The sequence below is a fragment of the Dermacentor variabilis genome, unplaced genomic scaffold, assembly GCF_050947875.1.
Source record: "Dermacentor variabilis isolate Ectoservices unplaced genomic scaffold, ASM5094787v1 scaffold_18, whole genome shotgun sequence".
NCBI classification, from domain to species: domain Eukaryota; kingdom Metazoa; phylum Arthropoda; class Arachnida; order Ixodida; family Ixodidae; genus Dermacentor; species Dermacentor variabilis.
This window is the reverse complement of record NW_027460346.1, coordinates 2,324,821-2,342,711: the sequence shown is the minus strand read 5'-3', so window position 1 is coordinate 2,342,711 and position 17,891 is coordinate 2,324,821. Positions and strand designations below refer to the sequence as shown.

General features: G+C 46.0%; 1 protein-coding gene across 1 annotated transcript in view; it reads left to right on the top strand.

Moving 5' to 3' along the window:
- The first annotated feature begins 1,015 nt into the window (after positions 1 to 1,015).
- Cog6 (conserved oligomeric Golgi complex subunit 6) overlaps positions 1,016 to 17,891 on the top strand; it is a 29,021-nt gene continuing 12,145 nt past the window's right edge. Inside the window, exons 1-4 of the mRNA XM_075678283.1 lie at positions 1,016 to 1,482; positions 5,952 to 6,323; positions 7,946 to 8,322; positions 12,646 to 12,901. Coding sequence (XP_075534398.1) covers positions 1,219 to 1,482; positions 5,952 to 6,323; positions 7,946 to 8,322; positions 12,646 to 12,901 — 1,269 coding nt within the window. The 5' untranslated portion in view covers positions 1,016 to 1,218. The remainder of the gene's footprint in view (positions 1,483 to 5,951; positions 6,324 to 7,945; positions 8,323 to 12,645; positions 12,902 to 17,891) is intronic.

Below are 17,891 nucleotides of genomic sequence, written 5' to 3'. Positions count from 1 at the left end.
CTCGTGGGGAACGATGAACGTAATGAAGATGTTCACAAAAGTGGAATTAGAGTTCGTAACAACGTTGGCAGAATCCGAAAGTTGGGTGAATCTGCATCTTGGGGCCGTTCATTCCGTGGTCACCGCGGCACGGACAGTGACGGCCCAACACCCCGCAACCCCCGGGGAAGGGAGAAGGATTGCGGCGGAGGCGATGGAGAAGACGGAGGAGGCGACGACGACGAAGAAGCGATAAAAGACGACAGGGACAGACTGGTCACGTACCACGACATACTGACACACTACACGAAACAAAGAGAAGCATACCCACAACCCCACAAACAACTCGACAGGTCTCAAGAAACAGATTGCAGAAGATTGCAAACCAGAACGTTCCAAAACCCAGTACACTTAAACAGAATAAATTCAACACAATATCCAGACGCAAGCTGCAAGCTCTGCAAACATGAACACGCAGACATGGCACACATCTTGTGGAAGTGCACACAGATCAGTTCAGTATACGTAGAGGACAAGATAGAACCGGACCTTCTCGAGGAGCGATGGCTAAGCGCTCTGACTAGCTCAGAACTACTCGACCAATTATGGGCTATCCAGCGGGCCCGGGCAGCGGTGGAAAGGCTATGCCTCACCGCACACAATGCCCGGGTGGCCTGAGCCCGGGCTGGCAACCTCGCAGGTCCTTTTTCCATTAAAGTTTTTTCCGTCCGTCCGTCCGAAAGTTGGCGTACAGCGTTCAGCATTCCCGCCCCGCCTCGTTTGGGGCTGGCTCGGCTTGGCTCAGCCTAGCTGAACATATGTGCAGTTAAAAAAAAAGAGATGATAAAAAAAACATCAAATACAGTGTATAATTCATAAGTCATGTAAATGAATATCCTCGTGTAGCGAACTTGTGAAGCGTAACATTTTTTATGGTGGGTTTGAATTGTTTGTTGTGTGAATTGTGACACTTAAAAAAAAATAGACGTGAAAATAAAGTACTATATTGTTCAATTACTATTTTCACGCTTGGTTGTTATTTTGCTTTTTCGCTAAGTTGCGCGTTGATAAAAAGTGCCCAAAGACACAGCGTGTGTTTTCATGTCGTGTGTGTCAGCTTTATATAGATGATGTAGCGCAGTGATGTAGACGAGCAAGTGTGCATTCCGCCTTGCCTGAAGTAACAAAACCAACACTCGCCGATCGTTGTGAGAAAGGCGGTGCTGCGAAAACAACGCCATGGCCGTCGAACAGATTCCTGAAGACGTGGAAGCGGCCAGCAGCGGTGACAAAAGCTTGAGCAGCAACCCACTGAGTCGCAAGCTAAACAAACTTCTCGAGGCTCGACTGGAAAATGACCGTGAGACCCTTGAGGCTCTACGGTCACTGTCCGAGTTCTTCACGGACAACAACATTCGCACACGCCGGCGCTTGCGAGGCGACCTGGAGAAACGGAGCCTGGCCATCAACGAAGAATTCGTCCAGTCTTTCAGCGATCTTAAGGCACGACTTTTACTCAGATTAATTTTGCGACCGCGACTCCACCTCAACTTCGCTACAACCACCATGGAGTGCGATGGGTGGTAGGGTGATTTTGCGGTTGTGTAAAGCAGGTATTTTCAGAGGGACCTCGTGACGAAAGGATGATTTGCGATTCGAGGGTCCGGTTTTTTTTTGCTTTTCTTGCAGAGTGATGGTGTGCATCAGTTGGTAACTCAGCTTAATGTGCTTAAAGCACGAACACACAGGAGGAAACGATACGATGCGACTGGCGCTACGTGTCATGTTGTGGTGCCCTTCTGTGTGTTTCGTGTTCCTGCACTTGCTACGCGTACGAGGCGTTTACGGATGCCAATTTCTGTGCACTCCACACACAAAGTCATTAATTACGTTAGTATTCTGTAACATGAAGGGGCCCAAAGGCATTACCAGAAATGAGTAATAACGGCCATGAAAATGGTAATAAAGTGAACAGAGGGAACTCGGCTGCTGCGCCACACATTTCAAGTTTCTTATGCTGAGCGCTGGGCCTTATTGCATAATGAAAACACATCTACTTAAGAGTATCCGTGCTGCGTGCCTCATAATCAAATCGTGGTTCTGGTAACGGGAGTCGTCGTCCTCGTATTCTTGTCAGCGTGCTGCCAAAGATTGATAAGTAAATGGCACAGCACTTTTGGTGGAATGGGTTCTCAGTATAAACATGCTTAATTAGTGTAGTTCATTATGTGTCCTTGTTTCAAAATTATCAAAGTGGCGAACAACAAGAAGATGTTCTGATTTATATTTGTTTTAAAGTGCCAAACAACAGTCAGCATGAGAATGTTTTGATTTTATCTGTGTTTGTCTGTACACTTATAAGCAGTAAATTGAGGCTAAGCACTAAGTTGACATTAAGAGGAATAAATGGAGCTGGGCAGGCCATGTAATGCATAGGTCAGATAACTGGTGGACCATTAGGGTTACAGAGTTGGTGCCAAGGAAAGGGAAGCACCCAGTCGAAGATGGCATAGAATAAAGTTACAATCAGCTTGTGCAAGATTAGTGATCACTGAGAGATGCTTTTGTCCTGCAGTGGACATAAACATAGGCTGATGATGATGAAGCATTACATAGGTAGCCAGCATACAATGCAGTGCACATAATTTGCCTTAATAGTGCCACAGTGGTATTGAGCATCAAGTCTTCTGGCAATTCCATTGATAGTCGAACTGTGGGGATTGTGTCTTAAGCACTCAGAAAGGCTGTTCGCAATGCTTTTGTGCATGTGGTATTATGCCGTATAAAGCCTAAATGTGTTCTTATAGCTTTATCATTCACTGTGGTCTACCACGTGACATAGCTAAAAAAAAAAAATCTTTGGCCAGTGATAGCAACTTCCACAAAAGGCACACCATAGTGTGTATTGTACTTAATGCAAATGGTGCCAGCTGTATGTTCTGGCCTCCTATTGAAGATGGCTTGAAAACATTGGATAATCAGCTGGACAATATGCAACCAAGGCCTTCAATCTGAGCACATGCTTATTTCACAGTGAGCATTGCATTATTTTATATGTTGTGCAGGATAACGACAAGATGATAAGATACACATACAGTGTACTTGTTGGTGTTTGGCAATGTGTGTATTGCAGAACCCCCAAGGCGTCTATGGGGACTAGTGCAAATACACATCACTGACCAGCACTGCCTGCGATGACCTGCCTTTGTCAGGCTGCTTTCTCCACATTGATCCAGTTCAAATTTAAAAGAAACAGATATGTCATGTTGAACCAGACTTACAATTCTGCTTATCTTCAACTGCAAAAACCTGATGACAGCCAATCCTGTTTTTGCTTTCATTGCAACAATGCCTTTTATCATCACACGGAGCCTGCAAGGAAATGAAAGCAACATGCAGTAACGACATAAAATGGTCAGTTGCAACCCTAGCATTATGTCTGCTGGTTTGTGCATACTTTTGCATAGCAAATGAAAAGCCAAATTAAAGGGTTCCTCTATTCATCTGTAAGCGGATCAAGTGACCCACAGGGGCTAAAAAAAGTTTGAGAAGCACTGGCCTGAGGTTGTTCTCTTCTGTATTTGTGGCAGTCTGTTGTTAATCAGTAATAGTTTTAGAAGGTATGGACTGGATGTTATGCAGGATTTACAGGGTGGTCCTTTATGAAAGGGAACACGCGAGAATGAGGCCTGTGCTCTGTGGAGGCTGCTTAGAAGGCCAGCAACAGACAGCAAAGGCAAGCACGTCCGCTTGTAGCGCCATGTATTGGCGGCCAGAATAACCAGAAACGGCTGATAGGCAAGCAGCTGTGGACTGCCGCCCATGCCAGGTGGATGTGCAACAGGCGGGGCCGGCAAAGCAACGTTTGCTGCTATCAAACCGCACTCAGTACACTAGCACATTGGAAACGTGGAAGAACCAACATGCGCCCGCTAGTTAATAGGCACTCCCAGCCTATTTTAATGCGTAAGCATTCTGACGAGTACCACAGCAAGATCTGTCTGCAACGTGGCAAAAAGTGTAATGCCTTGTACCTGCCCAAAAATGCGTAATGTGCGATGTTACATTTAATCATTATAATAGTGTAAATGTAGATGAGTGGTAGCTTTATAAGCGATGAGGAACAATTGAAAACAAGATTACTACAGAAAATAACAATAGAGATACATAGCGTCTACAGAAAATGTGTGTGGAAGCCTATAGTAGCGGTGGGCGAACTTGAAATTTGGAGGCCAGCATAAATTTGGGAGTAGGCCAATTTAAATTTCGGGATGCGCCATAGGCCAACTTGATATTTGGGGGTGGGCCAACTTGGGATTTGGAGGTGGGCCAACTTGAAGTTTGAGCGTGGGCCAACTCAAATTTGGTAGTGGGTCAAGTTGAAATTTTGGGGCAGGTTTATGCACACTTTAACAACTGCAGTAGAGTTTCTGCATACTTTTTTGCAGTACGGAGCCCTGGCTCCCCACTCACCCCATAGCACCTTATTTGCAGCGGTTTAGGAAAGAAGTGCATTCAAGTGAAGCTTTAGCTTAGGTAAATAAACATAATGTTGTTATTTATTATTCAGGCTTAGTTATTTATATAATGACGATGTTTACATAATTAAAATTAGTTAAGGTTGTGACAAAGATATTTATATCTCTATTAACAATTAAGATTACTTAATTAGGTCTAACTAATATCAAGGTACCCATAATTCTTGATTAGGCTCCATTGATGGAACCTTAGTAACTTTTGATTAGCCTAATAATTTAACATAAATTGATTTTAAAGCATCAGTATTCCTAATTACCCTCAATTCATCATTACACTGAACTACTTCTGCCTTAACTAATTTTATTAGACTTTGTTAACCTTACTTACACTTATACCTCTCAGTACTCACTATGTATAGTCAAGATCATAAATCTCATTAGTGATACGTAGGCATAAGGCATTTTCATATACACCTCCTTGTGACCTCTGTATACCTCACTTATACCTACGCATGCAGTGCATCGTGCCACGCATTACAGACAGAAAAACAGGCGGACGGGCAGATAAAGTTCTGAGGGAAGAAGCCCTTGAATGCTTGCGCATTAATATAGGTGCACCAGGAGAACCTAATAACTACCGCGTGTATGTCGGCGCTTCCATGCTTGCAGTGCGCTTGCGTATCCCATGCAGTTTGCTAGCAGCAGGTGTTGCGCTGCAGGCCCCGCTCCTTGCACAACACTCATGCGAGGAGGGGGAGAGGGGGTTCCAGCTAATACTAGCAGGCACTTGTCTATCGGCCATGCCTGGTTATTCGGACCACCAATAGGTGACACCGCAAGCAGACATGCTTCTCCTTGCTACCACTTGCTGGCCCTCTAAGCAGCCTCCGCAGACCACGAGCCACACACTTGCGTGTTCCCTTTCGTAAAGGACCACCCTGTACCATTATATTGTGGGAGGTTCTGAAACTGCTACTGGTCATCTTCCTCGACAGTACTCTTCCTATGTGGCTAGCCTAGTGCCTTTTTCAAACTTTATCAGAAATTGACACATCATGTATGAAGTTTGCTTGTGACGAAGCAATTATTTCATGTAGTAGGGACAATAAAAAAAAATTTCTCTGATAGCTTTTCATTGTAGTGTTCCATCCATTGTTATGGTTTTCTTGTTAAAGACATTTGTATAAATTTCTCATTTTCACCCCTGAAGCTTGCACATCTTTTGTAAACATTTCTTTGGACAATATGCAACACTCTGTTCCACGTTCTGTTTTGTTAGTTACTTTGTGAGTTTTTTTGCCACTGTTAACATATTTATTTTAGAGGATGGGAGCAGTGTCTATCCATATAACTGTGGCTTTTTTTCCCCATCTCCTCAGTTATGTAATATCCAAGTAGTACTATGCATTTCAATGTACCTACATACCTGGAATTAATAAAGAAAGAAAGAAACCAACCCTGTTCTGACAGTCATCTCTTTTTTTGCGCCTGCAGGCATCCATGAGTGCTCTGTCTGAGGACATTACGGCCATGGCTGAGGGATGCGCAGGCATGGTAGAGCGTCTGCACTCTGTAAAACGCGACACACGCGAACTTCTTGCACGCACGGGCCAGCTGCGAGCTGAGGCACGGCGTCTAGAAGGGCGGCAGCAGGCAGCACAGGGCTTCCTAGCAGCATTTCAGCCTTCACCTGAGCAGGCGGCTTTGCTACGGGGCACCGGAGGCCCCATCGGGCGGGACCAGCTGGATGAGCGATTCTTGGATGCATTGGCCCAGAGCAGGCGCATGCACGACCACTGCAAGCTGCTGCTGCGAAGCAGCCGAGCCCAGGCCGGTCTGCAGCTCATGGAGTCGCTCGCTGCCCAGGTGAGTAGGAGTGCCAGTGCTGGCGAGCACAGCAGAGCAGCAGTGCTGAAGAACAGAAAACTGTTCTAGGTTGCAACAGTTTTACTGTGTGTACATTGGTTTTTTGTGCATGCTACCTTATATTTGGCAGTGCTACATGCCACATGGAAGCCACAAATGAAAAAACAATCCTGTGATCCTGTTCGGGACTTTCTGATCTCTTCTTTGTACATCATAATGCCAGCAGGGTTGTGCTTATAACGTCACCACTTTAAAACCTCTCAATCGGTCATTCGACAAAGAATGAGAGCGCCGACGTGGCGAGAGCCAGCATTGCGTTATGAAAGGGTAGGGTGTTTGCCTACAGTGGGCCACTGCTTCTTTCGTGAAGCCTTCATTCAGTCGGCCTTCCGCTGGGCACAGTTGGAAGAGTACAGTGGAGGAGCCTTTCTTCTGGTGTGTTGATGTGACCCATAGCTTTCACTGCACTGCACAGAGTGAGAGTATGTGACTAGGAAGAGACAGCGCTTGTGTGGATGGAACAAAGGTAGCAAAAAAATCACAGCAGCCACATAGTCATTTATTTAGTGGCTTTTACTTTGCTATTGCAGCTGCGCATTCATTGTGGGCTGGTGCACAACTGCATCAATATAAAAAAAATGATAGGCGACCCTAATTTTTGACTTAGATGTCTCTTAGTGGCACTCACTCCTCGGCATTGGTGTTCTGTGGGTTAAGCGAGCTAACATTTTTCCCTTGGCAAGATATGTGGGTGAGGAGCGAGGGAGTGCGAGGAGGAAGCAAAGTGCGGCCACCTAGCGAGGCATAACCCCCTAGCGAGTGGCGCACAAAGCGCACCTTACGCGCCCTCTCCAATGCTGACGTCAGAGCATGTAACAAGCATGCGTGCGCAGCTGTTGTGAGTGAGCGAGCAGGTGAGCACCAGGAGACGAGAAGTGAGAGAGGAGGGAGTGACATCACATCCGGTTTGGTAGGCAGATGTTCAGTCTGTCAGGCAATTGTTTTCCATTAATTAGCCAGTGAAATACCCCCCACCTTCTTGTGTGTGACGTCGTTAGTGACATCATTACTTCCGCTTTCAACTTCCAAGTTACCAGGAATTTCGCCGAAGTCGTGCTCACATGGTGGGTCTCAAACGTCTATGGTTCGGTGCTTTGGTGTGCGGTAATCAGGGATTTCTAATTCATTCTCATTATTACAGACACTTCAGTAACTCAACTTATAGCTGAACTTAGGCTCTGATATCATATTTATAAGGAAACTCATGAATTTTGTACTGTACTATTATTTTTTTCTTTTTCTGATTTTTTTTTCTTTAATATTTCATCCCCGGTCATCTCAGGAGGTGAACCAGAAGTGCTGTGCAAGAAACAAGAGTGTCACTCGATGCTCGTGCAACTAAAAAATTTTTAGCACATTATGGTTTGGGACTTTTTAAAGCAAGCACCCTTTTTTACTCAGGAATTCGCTGCACATGGTGTTGAGGGCAGTGGCACTTGCTAAAATGTCATACAGCAATGAAAAGTTGACAAAACCTCCACAAGCTTTTTTATGTAATGAGCTGGCAATGTGCATAACATGGAAACAAAAATGACTGAATGCCCTCTTCTTGGTCATTGCAGCAAGAGGCGGCGTATGAACGCCTGTATCGCTGGCTCCAGAACAGGTGCCGAGTTCTCGGCGCTGATGCTGCAGCCGAACCGGGTCTCCTGTTGGCTCGTGCCTTCGGGGCACTGCGCGAGCGCCCCTTGCTCTGGGGCTATGCGCTTGACGAGTATGCCAATGCACGACGTGCCTGCGTTGTGCGGCACCTCATTGATGCTCTCACCCGCGGTACTGGTGGTGCGGGTGGAACTGGAGGCTCCAGGCCTCTCGAGTCCCTGGCAAAGGACCCACTCCGTTATGCTGGAGACATGCTAGCTTGGGCGCACCAGTGTGCCGCGTCTGAACGGGAGCTATTGGAGCAGCTGCTTGCACAGTGCGGCGGGCTGCGTGGAAGGTGAGAGGAGTGCTGGTTCTCAGGAATTTTGTCAAAAGTCTACGGTGGCAAGACTTGACATGGCATAAGGAGGCTACAAAATAGCTAAACATGAGGATAGCTATAGACAGTATGTGACTATGCTTGAAGTAATGGAGAAACTTGACAATTTCAGTGTCACTGGAAAATTAAGCAGGTTGCCTCACAATGGTTTAGTATATGAAATTATGCATTGTATAAAATTACCATAGCATAATGACAACTCAGTGTTGCATGCTGAAACCATTTGTGCTTCTGAAGCCATGTAAGCGTCCTTTAATAAGGCTCGATTTTTTTTGCCATATGTGACCGCCCAGGGTCGATTTTTTTTATTATTGCAGATTCCAATTCTTCTTAGAGACTTATTTCGAAAAAAATTCACCGTAACTGTTCTAGGGTGACCGTAAAGTGAGAAAAAGATATTTTGCGTTGGTATATATACATACTTTTCATTCATGAATAACAACAATAAAAAAGGAAATAAACTTATAAGAATTGAAAATGTGATGCATTGTTATAAGTTCAAGGCTTTCAAAATGCGCACGCGAGAATATTTTGCAAGATTCAAATGTTCCTGCTTACACTATTATGTACATCCATAGCGTAATCAAACTGTGTAGGTGGGCACACTCAAGAAAACTGTGTGGTTGTGTGCCCATCAAAAAAGCAAAGCATGTGACAAACTTCCACTAATCTTCATCTTATCGCCAACCAGAGGCAATTCTCGCGAGTCTAAAAAAAAATAAAGCATCGGAAACACATGCACAGCAGCATCCTTCCTATGCGCACCCGCTTGGGCACTAAACGAGCGAGAAACAAGCGGTCACCCTTTGAGCGATTACTAATGAGATAGCCATCAGTTTTGCAAGCGCAAGAAGCCGAAACAGCCCACGGAATAAAGCCCAAACCGCCACCCGCCTGCGCGCGCGCCAATGCGCGAGTGGTACTATATAGACGCGCGGGAGGGAACTAGCGCTAAAACAAACCATGCAACGAAAACCAAGAGAGGGAGGCGCGCGAAAAAAATTCCCTGCATTCCCACATAATGGCAGCACATGACAGAAAAGAAAATGTTTGGAAATTGGCACACCTTTTAAACGCATAGACGGTGCGGTAAATATACGGCATCAACCATTTTGGGCTTCGTTCGCGGTGCCGTATATTTACGTCATTGACCCTCAAAGGGTTCAGATAAATAAAGAGTGCTCTAATGGGATCGTAATGTGTAATGGTTCCACCACAGAGGTCCACCTTAAAAATGAAGGAATAAGCTCATTGAATGAAGCCTGAACATGTAAGACTGATGCGTCTCGAGGTGATGGTTATGTAAGGAGGGTATAATCTGACACACTTTTAGTCCATACATTCTAGTGCAGGGTGATTTTTCTTTTTTCTTTTTTTTTTCATTACATGCCACATTTGCATGTACTAGTGCTCCTTGCTGTTGCATCATGACCACTTTCAGAAGACATATTCCATGTGCCTGCTTAGCCTTATGCACACTTCACAGTTCCTAAAGGTAAATGTGCAGTCACCGTATCAAAGGGACATTAAAACGCAAGACTTTTCTTGTGCGTTCTTTGCCACTCTTAATGAAACTGATAAATTCACTTGTTGAGGTCACTTTGTCACATATTCAAGAGTACATAAACTGCTTCAGCGATGGCCATTTTCCTTTTGTGTTTTGTAAACATGGTTCCAGTACGGACACTGAATCGTCGATATCATAGTTTGTTGGTCAGTGAAAAGATTTATAATTGTTGTACTGTTTGTGGAGGTAGTACAGTAAAACTTAGTTAATTAGGATTTCACAGGACCGAGAAAAATGACTGAAGTACTACCGAATGTCGAATTATCAGGGGAATCAAGAAAACAATAAACAAATGCTTACTACGTCAGCACGCTTTTATTTACTGACTAAATGAGCCAATCTTGTTTCTATTTTACACAAGAACAGTGCAGAACCTGCAGTTCTCGTCATCTCATGGTTGATTAGCGCTTGCAGCGGTGAAGGCCTCACGACTTCCTTCACAGCGTAGCCGTGGCAGGCATCTTCTTCTGAGATGGGTTTTCTACTACTGCGCGCACATCCTGATTATTATTTCTCCTGTGAGCTGGTCGCCGACCATCGTGATGTAGCCGGTGCTCTTCATCCTCGAAAGCTTGTGAAAATGAAACCAGTTTGTCGCAACTGCTGCGGACGAAACTGCGGCCGCTGTTGACGTGATCATAATTGGCGACTAGGGAGTTATAAAGGCACGTGGCTGGCATGGTGTTACACATGGCGGTGAACGCAAGAATAAAGGCTTTAGAGGCACAAATTGACAGCAACGCCTGAATGCTTCGTACCTTTTACATATGATTTCCACTCATGACTGTGGCGATGTGGACTCTGCCGCTTCGTTTTGGTGGATGCTAAACCATTCTTGCTCTTTTGCGGCGCACATTTGTGGTGCTCTGGCTCTCGCCGCACCCCGAGAATTGTCCAAATTAACCCATGTGCGGCCAAGTTAACGAGAGTTTCATTCCATTAAATAATGCATGTGCCTTGCCGGGAACGAAGGACAAGTCCGATTTTCCTAATTAATGTGGGTCAAATTAGCGAGGTTTTACTGTGCCACAGCTAAGGAAAGTTAGGGTGTGCAAGGCTCAGTTCATGAGCACATGGTTGACCATGCAATCTGTACCGTCTGCTCATGACCACCAGAGCTGTTGGCACAATTACGATTGTATGCTGTGAAAACAAGGTGCCTGTCTTTGGTTTGTGCCCACCTTAGGATGGACATAACTCTTGGCTTTTGCACACAATTGCATTGTTCCCAGATGACTGGCACTCGCACTAATTCAGTTGTCAGCATGGACAGCTCATAATTGATGTGTTATTGGTGGGCACTTGTGTGCCATGATTAAGCCAGCACGCACAAAAACCACTATTCATAAAGTTCACAATGTGGACATGGCCAGAGTACAGGCACCTGATTTCTACAGCACACACCCATAGCCTTGCTGATAGCGTAGGTGGTTATTTATAGGGTTTGGCATTTTTGTTTAAAACTAAGGAACATCTAAAAAAAGGATGCCGAATTCGTTTTCGTAAATTCGGTGTTAACCTAAAAATGTCAATGCTGCTAGACAATTTGTCATAGAAAAAATGAGGTAGGAGGTTATTAGCAAGAATTGGTAATTTAAAGCTTTATAGCACTGGAGCAGGCCTGATTTGGCAAAAAAATTGAACTCGTTTTAAATTATTAATGCTGATGAACTATTTTGTGCTTGTTACAGGCATAAATTATTTTCTTTCAGTCATTACTTATAATCTTAAATCTAAACACCTGATTGTAGTCATCACGTCACTGCTTCAGTTCATTGTGTCGCTGCATTTACTGAATTGCTTGGCCGGTACATGCAGCAGTTGCCTACACAACACAACAGCACCACCTCAAACTCACTGTGCCTGCTTCTTTTACTAATACAGTAAACATGCACCACCAAAAAAAAAAAAAATCAATAACCCACTGCCGCCATTGTTGTAACAGGAAATACCCTGGAAATTGCTGAACAGGACACTTGCATTTTTATACCAGTAAACAGCGAAGAATATTCTGTAAAAGAATAGTCACTGAAGACACTAGCAAGCTTTTATTTTAAGACTGTTGTCACTGAACGTAGTTTAAAATTTTCCCTTTGGGTCCTCCACTACAGCGTGCCTCATAATCATAAAGTGGTTTTGGCACGTTAGACCCCATAATTTAATTTCTTTTTTTTTGTGTGAAAAGCCTAAACTGTTAATGAAGCCTAAACTGGTAAGCCAAGGAAAGCACAGGTGAAATTGTTTGTTGCTTTAACTGAAAAAGTCTAGAAATGATAATTGGAAATGAAAGTAGACAAGAAAGCACCTTGCCATCGATGAGAGCCACATCCTCCGCATTACGCTTGTGATTCTGCCAATTGAGCTCTGGCAATCCATTCCCATGCCCACATTCTTAAGTATTATGTGTACAAGGTCTGACTCTAGGAGTGCTAGCCAACGCCACTCATGGCCATGATGTCAGCATCGCATGCATAATGTGAGGGCTGCAAGTTCGGCTCCTACTAGTGGCAAGATCTTTTTTCTTCTATTTTTCTTTACCTTATCATTTCTACATTTTAATTAATACAACAAATAATTTCCCCTATGCTCTCCTTTGCTTCATTATCTTTCGGTCTCGCATGGTTGTGACTAACAAAGTGTCAGACCCCTCAATTCCCCTTCTCGTTCAAGCCTAGACTAAATTTCCCTCACCCCCACCCGTTTTCTCGTCACAGTGGCGGTGGTGGGGAAGCAGCCCTAGACCACATTCTGGCTGGCCTGTGCTCCCCGCTGCGCCTGCGCCTCGAGCAGCTGGCCGTTGGGGAGAGCAGCCCGCTGGTGCTGTGTCGCCTCCGGTCAGTGGTGCGCTTCTACGCGACCACCCTGGGCACAGGTACTGCGCTGGCCATCTGTCTGGATGAGGTCGGTGCGCTGGCACACAAGATGTTCCTCAACAGCCTCACCTGCCACTGCACACGGCTCCTCGACAAGGTATGCCAAGGATGCCATCACATGGCCAGACTTCAGTTCTTTTTGATTTGTAGTCCTGGACTGCCCAAAGTGCTGCTTTCAGTAAATGAGCACTGGTGTACGCGGTGTTTCGGGTAGTCCTGAGAAATCTGAGACAACAAGTCGAAGATGCCCTTTACTGTACGAGGCTGTCATGGCGATCTTGGCTCTCCCAAGCTCTAGAAAGTAAAATGTCAACATCAGCCTTAAACTCTGCAGCCTTCGGATATCTAAAGTGCCATGGGAGCTTCACTTTGCTTCATTTGGTGGCCACTCTGGTTGCACATGGAGCGACCTGTGTGCTTTATATGTGGACTGCAGACGTCCAAGTTTGCTAATATAATGCCCTCAATGGGATAGTGAAACACAAAGACGTTGAGGTGATGGGTCAAGTTACATGCAAAAACATTTGTGTACTGTCAAGGCTTTGGTTGCATAATAAGGATCTCGGGTGATTACCATTGACCTTCCGCTCTGGTATCCCTCATAGCCTGTGTGTTTGGGGCATTAAACCCAATTGATTGAACAACCAGCCAGGTGATCACAACTTACTAATGCCCTTGTGCAGCAATTGTGAAATTTTTTTTTTTCATGCACACACAGTGCAGGTGTACTGTCTGTGTGAACAAGTACTTAGCAATATTCAAGCAAGTCATCCAGGGCATAGAAGAAATGGGTAATGCAGTGTGAATACAGTCGACTCCTGATAATTCGAAGCCGCTTAATTGGAATTTTCGGTTAATTAGAAGTGAAGTGCTGGTCCCGTCAGTTTTGCATGTAATCCTATAGAAGAAATCGCTCGATAATTCGAAGTCCTCATCCAGTAATATTGTTTAATTGGAAGTTAATTTTCAGCCGGGATCCTCGAGGTGACCGTCATTATTTGGTAGAATGTGCAATTTTTCAAGTGTTGCAACAGTTCCGTGCTCCGCGTCGGTGTCATCGCCACCGCAGCCGCCCGCAACCGCCCGCAACGGCATCCTTCTCGGAGCGGCGCGATTATTCATTGCTACGGCTGCCGTGGCCTCCGCGATCAACTCTGGCGGGAGGCGAAGCGGCTCCCGCCGGAGGCCACACGCGGCTGCCGCGCGTGGCCGGAGCTGATCGCGGAGGCCATGCGGGTGCCATAGGTGCACGCAGCGCTGCATACTGGCAGTAGCGAGATTGTGCGAGATTATTCTTGCAGTGTGCGCAGCGTTACGTCGAGGCATGTGATGGTCGAGCGTCTTGTGTGGGAAGCTCGTAGGCTAGGTTGTTCCACGAGTGATTCGGAATTGACTGTACCTAGTCGCGCAGTTTATAGCCATGGCAAACCGTGGCTCTTATCGCACGCTTGACCTGGCAACGAAAGTCGAGGTTTTGAAGAAAATTGAGAAGGGAGGTGCCGCCAAACAAGACATAGCGCGGAAGTACGGGATCAAGCCGAACACGCTCTCTAACTACATCAAGAACAAGCGCACAATAATGGATGCATTTGCGAACGACAAGTTCAAGACTTCTCGGAAGCGAATGCGCACCGGCGCTTACCCAGAGTTGGAGAAGGCTCTGCTGGTTTGGATTAGGGAGGCCCGGAGCAACAAACTTCCTCTCAGCGGAGACATCGTTGCGATGAAAGCCCGAACGCTTGCAGCAATGTTGGGAATCGATGACTTTGTTTCGTCAGATGGATGGCTGACGCGCTTTAAAGATCGCCATGACCTGGTTTTCAAGAGCGTGTGTTGTGAAAAGGCGTCCGTTAAACAGGAAACATGTGCCACATGGAAGGACGGAAAGCTGCGTGAATATCTCGCCGAATACAGACCGGAAGACATCTTCAATGCAGATGAGACTGCACTCTTCTATCGGCTCCTACCAGAGAAGACCCTGACATTCAAAGACGACGACTGTGCTGGGGGCAAACGCAGCAAGGAGAGAGTGTCGATGCTGATCGCGGCAAACATGACTGGCACGGAACGATGTCGGTTACTTGTGATCGGGAAAGCCGCGAAGCCGAGATGTTTTAAAGGCGTGAAGACGCTGCCTGTGGACTATGAGGCGAACAAAAAAGCGTGGATGACGGCCGAAATCTTCAAGAGCTGGATAAGCAAATTGGACCGCAAGTTTGCTGCTTCGAACCGCAAGGTGTTGTTCCTTGTCGATCACTGCAGTTCTCATGTGAATGTGCCAGCCTTGAGTGCAATACGCCTCGCATTTTTGCCTGCAAACACAACGGCTGTTTTGCAGCCAATGGACCAAGGCATCATCAAGAATGTTAAAGTCCTGTACAGGCAGCACCTCCTCGAGCGCATGATTTTGTGTATGGATAGCTCCACAAAGTACGAGGTGAGCCTGCTTAGTGCCATCCACATGTTGGCGCGAGCATGGGATCGTGTGAAGCAAGAAACAATCGCAAACTGCTTCAGGGCTTTCGGTTTTGTGGCAGCTTCTTCGGAGGATGCCTCTGAAATTTCAGCGGAGGAAGCGTCAACAAGCGAGCTTGGCGGCACTGATTTTGGTGATGCTCTCGGGGACGTCAATTTTGAAGACTACGTCGCCGTAGACAAGGCGGTCGAAACGTGCGGTGCACTGACGGATAGCGAAATTGTAGAGATTATTCGGCCCCAGGAAGCGACCCAGGAAAGCGACGATGACGTTGAAGGCGAGCCGCAACCTAAGGCTGCCGATGTAGCTGCGGGCCTTGCTCTTGCGGAGCGCTTCTTTGCCGCTGAAGGTAACGCGGAAGAAGCGTTCCGCCACATCTACAGCCTGCAGAACTTGCTTTCAGCAGTGCGATTCGGCAAGAAGAAGCAAAGCAAGATGACCGACTATTTTTCTTAGAGAAAATACTCGATTTCGCCACAAATAAAGTGCTGTTTTTTGTGTTTTGTGCTTAATTGGAAGTTCATTTAATTCGAAGTGTTTTGCGGTCCCCGTGAACTTCGTATTAACGAGAGTCAACTGTACAGTCAAAGCTTGTTAATTCAGATTCCGCGAGGATGCTACGAAAATTCGAATTTTGCAAAATTTGAACTAATGAAAGTCAGACAAAAAATCGCTCAGTTAAGTCGCATGTATAGTCCAACGTAACGTGAGTGTGCTTGTGCACACACATCACGTTGATGAGAGCAACAATGTCTATACAGTAAAACCTCGTTAGACCGTACCCGCTTAATTAAACAGTAGTTTCGTTTTAAAAGTAGTGAAGTCAAATCCCCGACTCAATGGCCATTGAACATAATGTGTTTTGTATCCGCATAAACCGCACCAGCTTATTGCGTATGCATCAGTTTACACGTGGTGTTTCCACTTTTCGTCTCGCAAAAATGGTGGTGCGTCGTCTCCATCAGGCGGCCTGGCAGAGCAACAAGCCTCAGAGATCAGAAGAACAGCCTCCAAGCGCTCTGTGCGTTTGCGCGCGAAGCCACTTCAACATCAACATCATTTCGGCGCCATGCCAGAGTGCGTTGTAGCGTTGTGTTAGCAAGGGCTCGTGTCATGCCGAAGCTCAGATAAAAAAGACGCCGGGTGCTCAACATAGAAGGAAAATTAGACATTGTTCATGCTATCGAATATGACATGAAGAAGTTGGCTCTGGCACGCGACGGGGGTCTACTGTTGACTACGGTGTGTGGCATGCGAAGAAAGTGCTCGGCAGCGCTGCCGCGACCGCGAAGAGATGCCATGTCAGCTATGAGGTTCGACTTTTCGCCATCATTGCCTCTGTTGTTGCCGAAGTGCCGCCTAGCGACAGTGATGAGGACAACACGGAAAGCGATAGCACGGGCGATTCAGGCCCGACAGTGGCAGAAGCTGCGTGTTATGTCAGCCTCATGAATGCAATCGAGAACAGTACCTCGCAATGAGAAAGGGGCCCCACGACTATTTCAATGCTACCGCGCCTTTGCACAGAGAATATGCAACACCAACGAGGAATCTTCCATGCGAGTGTTTGTCAAGAAGAGGGGGCAGGCTGAAAAGCTGGCTCGCAGCTTCAGTAAGTTCGAGGCCGCTGTCATCGCTACTAGAACGCCGCGGCATCAAACGAAAATAACACTTTTGTCATGCGAAGTGAATAAATACTGCACTTTTTTTTCCCATTTCAATTGCACACTCTCTGAGTTCCGTTTTTGACAGGTAAATGGGTGATCTCATGCTATTTCAGTTAAGCAGTACTACAGTTTAGTAAGTCAATGAAGGGGGCTAGTTGGTGAACGTTCATGGTTATACTGCGCTCAGTTTTACAAACACGATACTAAGGAAGGACAGGACGTGGACGGACGTTGCGCTTCGTCCGTCCACGTCCTGTCCTTCCTTAGTATCGTGTTTGTAAAACTGAGCGCAGTATAACCATGAGTTTAGTAAGTGCTTTCTCAGAGCTCCGGCCAACTACGGTTTAACGAGGTTTCACTGTACTAGTCGGCAAAACGTACAATCCAAAGTGACTAAACAGTTTGGCAGACTCTACTGTAAGTGACATTTATGTAATGTGAAGTATTGTGCAAATTGTTGCAGCATGAGACGCTGGTACAGCCAAGCTGGTGGGGCTTAAACAGCACACACAGTCATTTTTGCTGCTTCAGCAAGCTTACACTTCTCAAATTCGACTTGGGTCAGCAGCTTTTTTGAGTGGTACATTTTGGCAGGAAGTTTTGACATGCCCACTAGACGAGAATCGTTATGGCACAAGACGCTGACGCTTTTTGAGCTTGTTAGGGCTGCATGGCCTGCGACACGCTTGGTCATTTTCCTATTACCCAATGTTTTAAGACGGCAACGGGAAGCCAAATGAAATCAAGGCCGCCAGAATACGATGCTGTCAGAGTGAAACATGGCACTCACTGTATGCCACCTGCAGCAGAGAACAGCAGCGCATTTGGGTTCATGCTTATTAAAACCATGTGGCATGCTCCCAATGGCACTGGAAAACAGATAGGTGAAAATGCTTATAGCAATAGGGTTGGTGGTGATAGCTGTGAATGCGATGTGTAAAGAC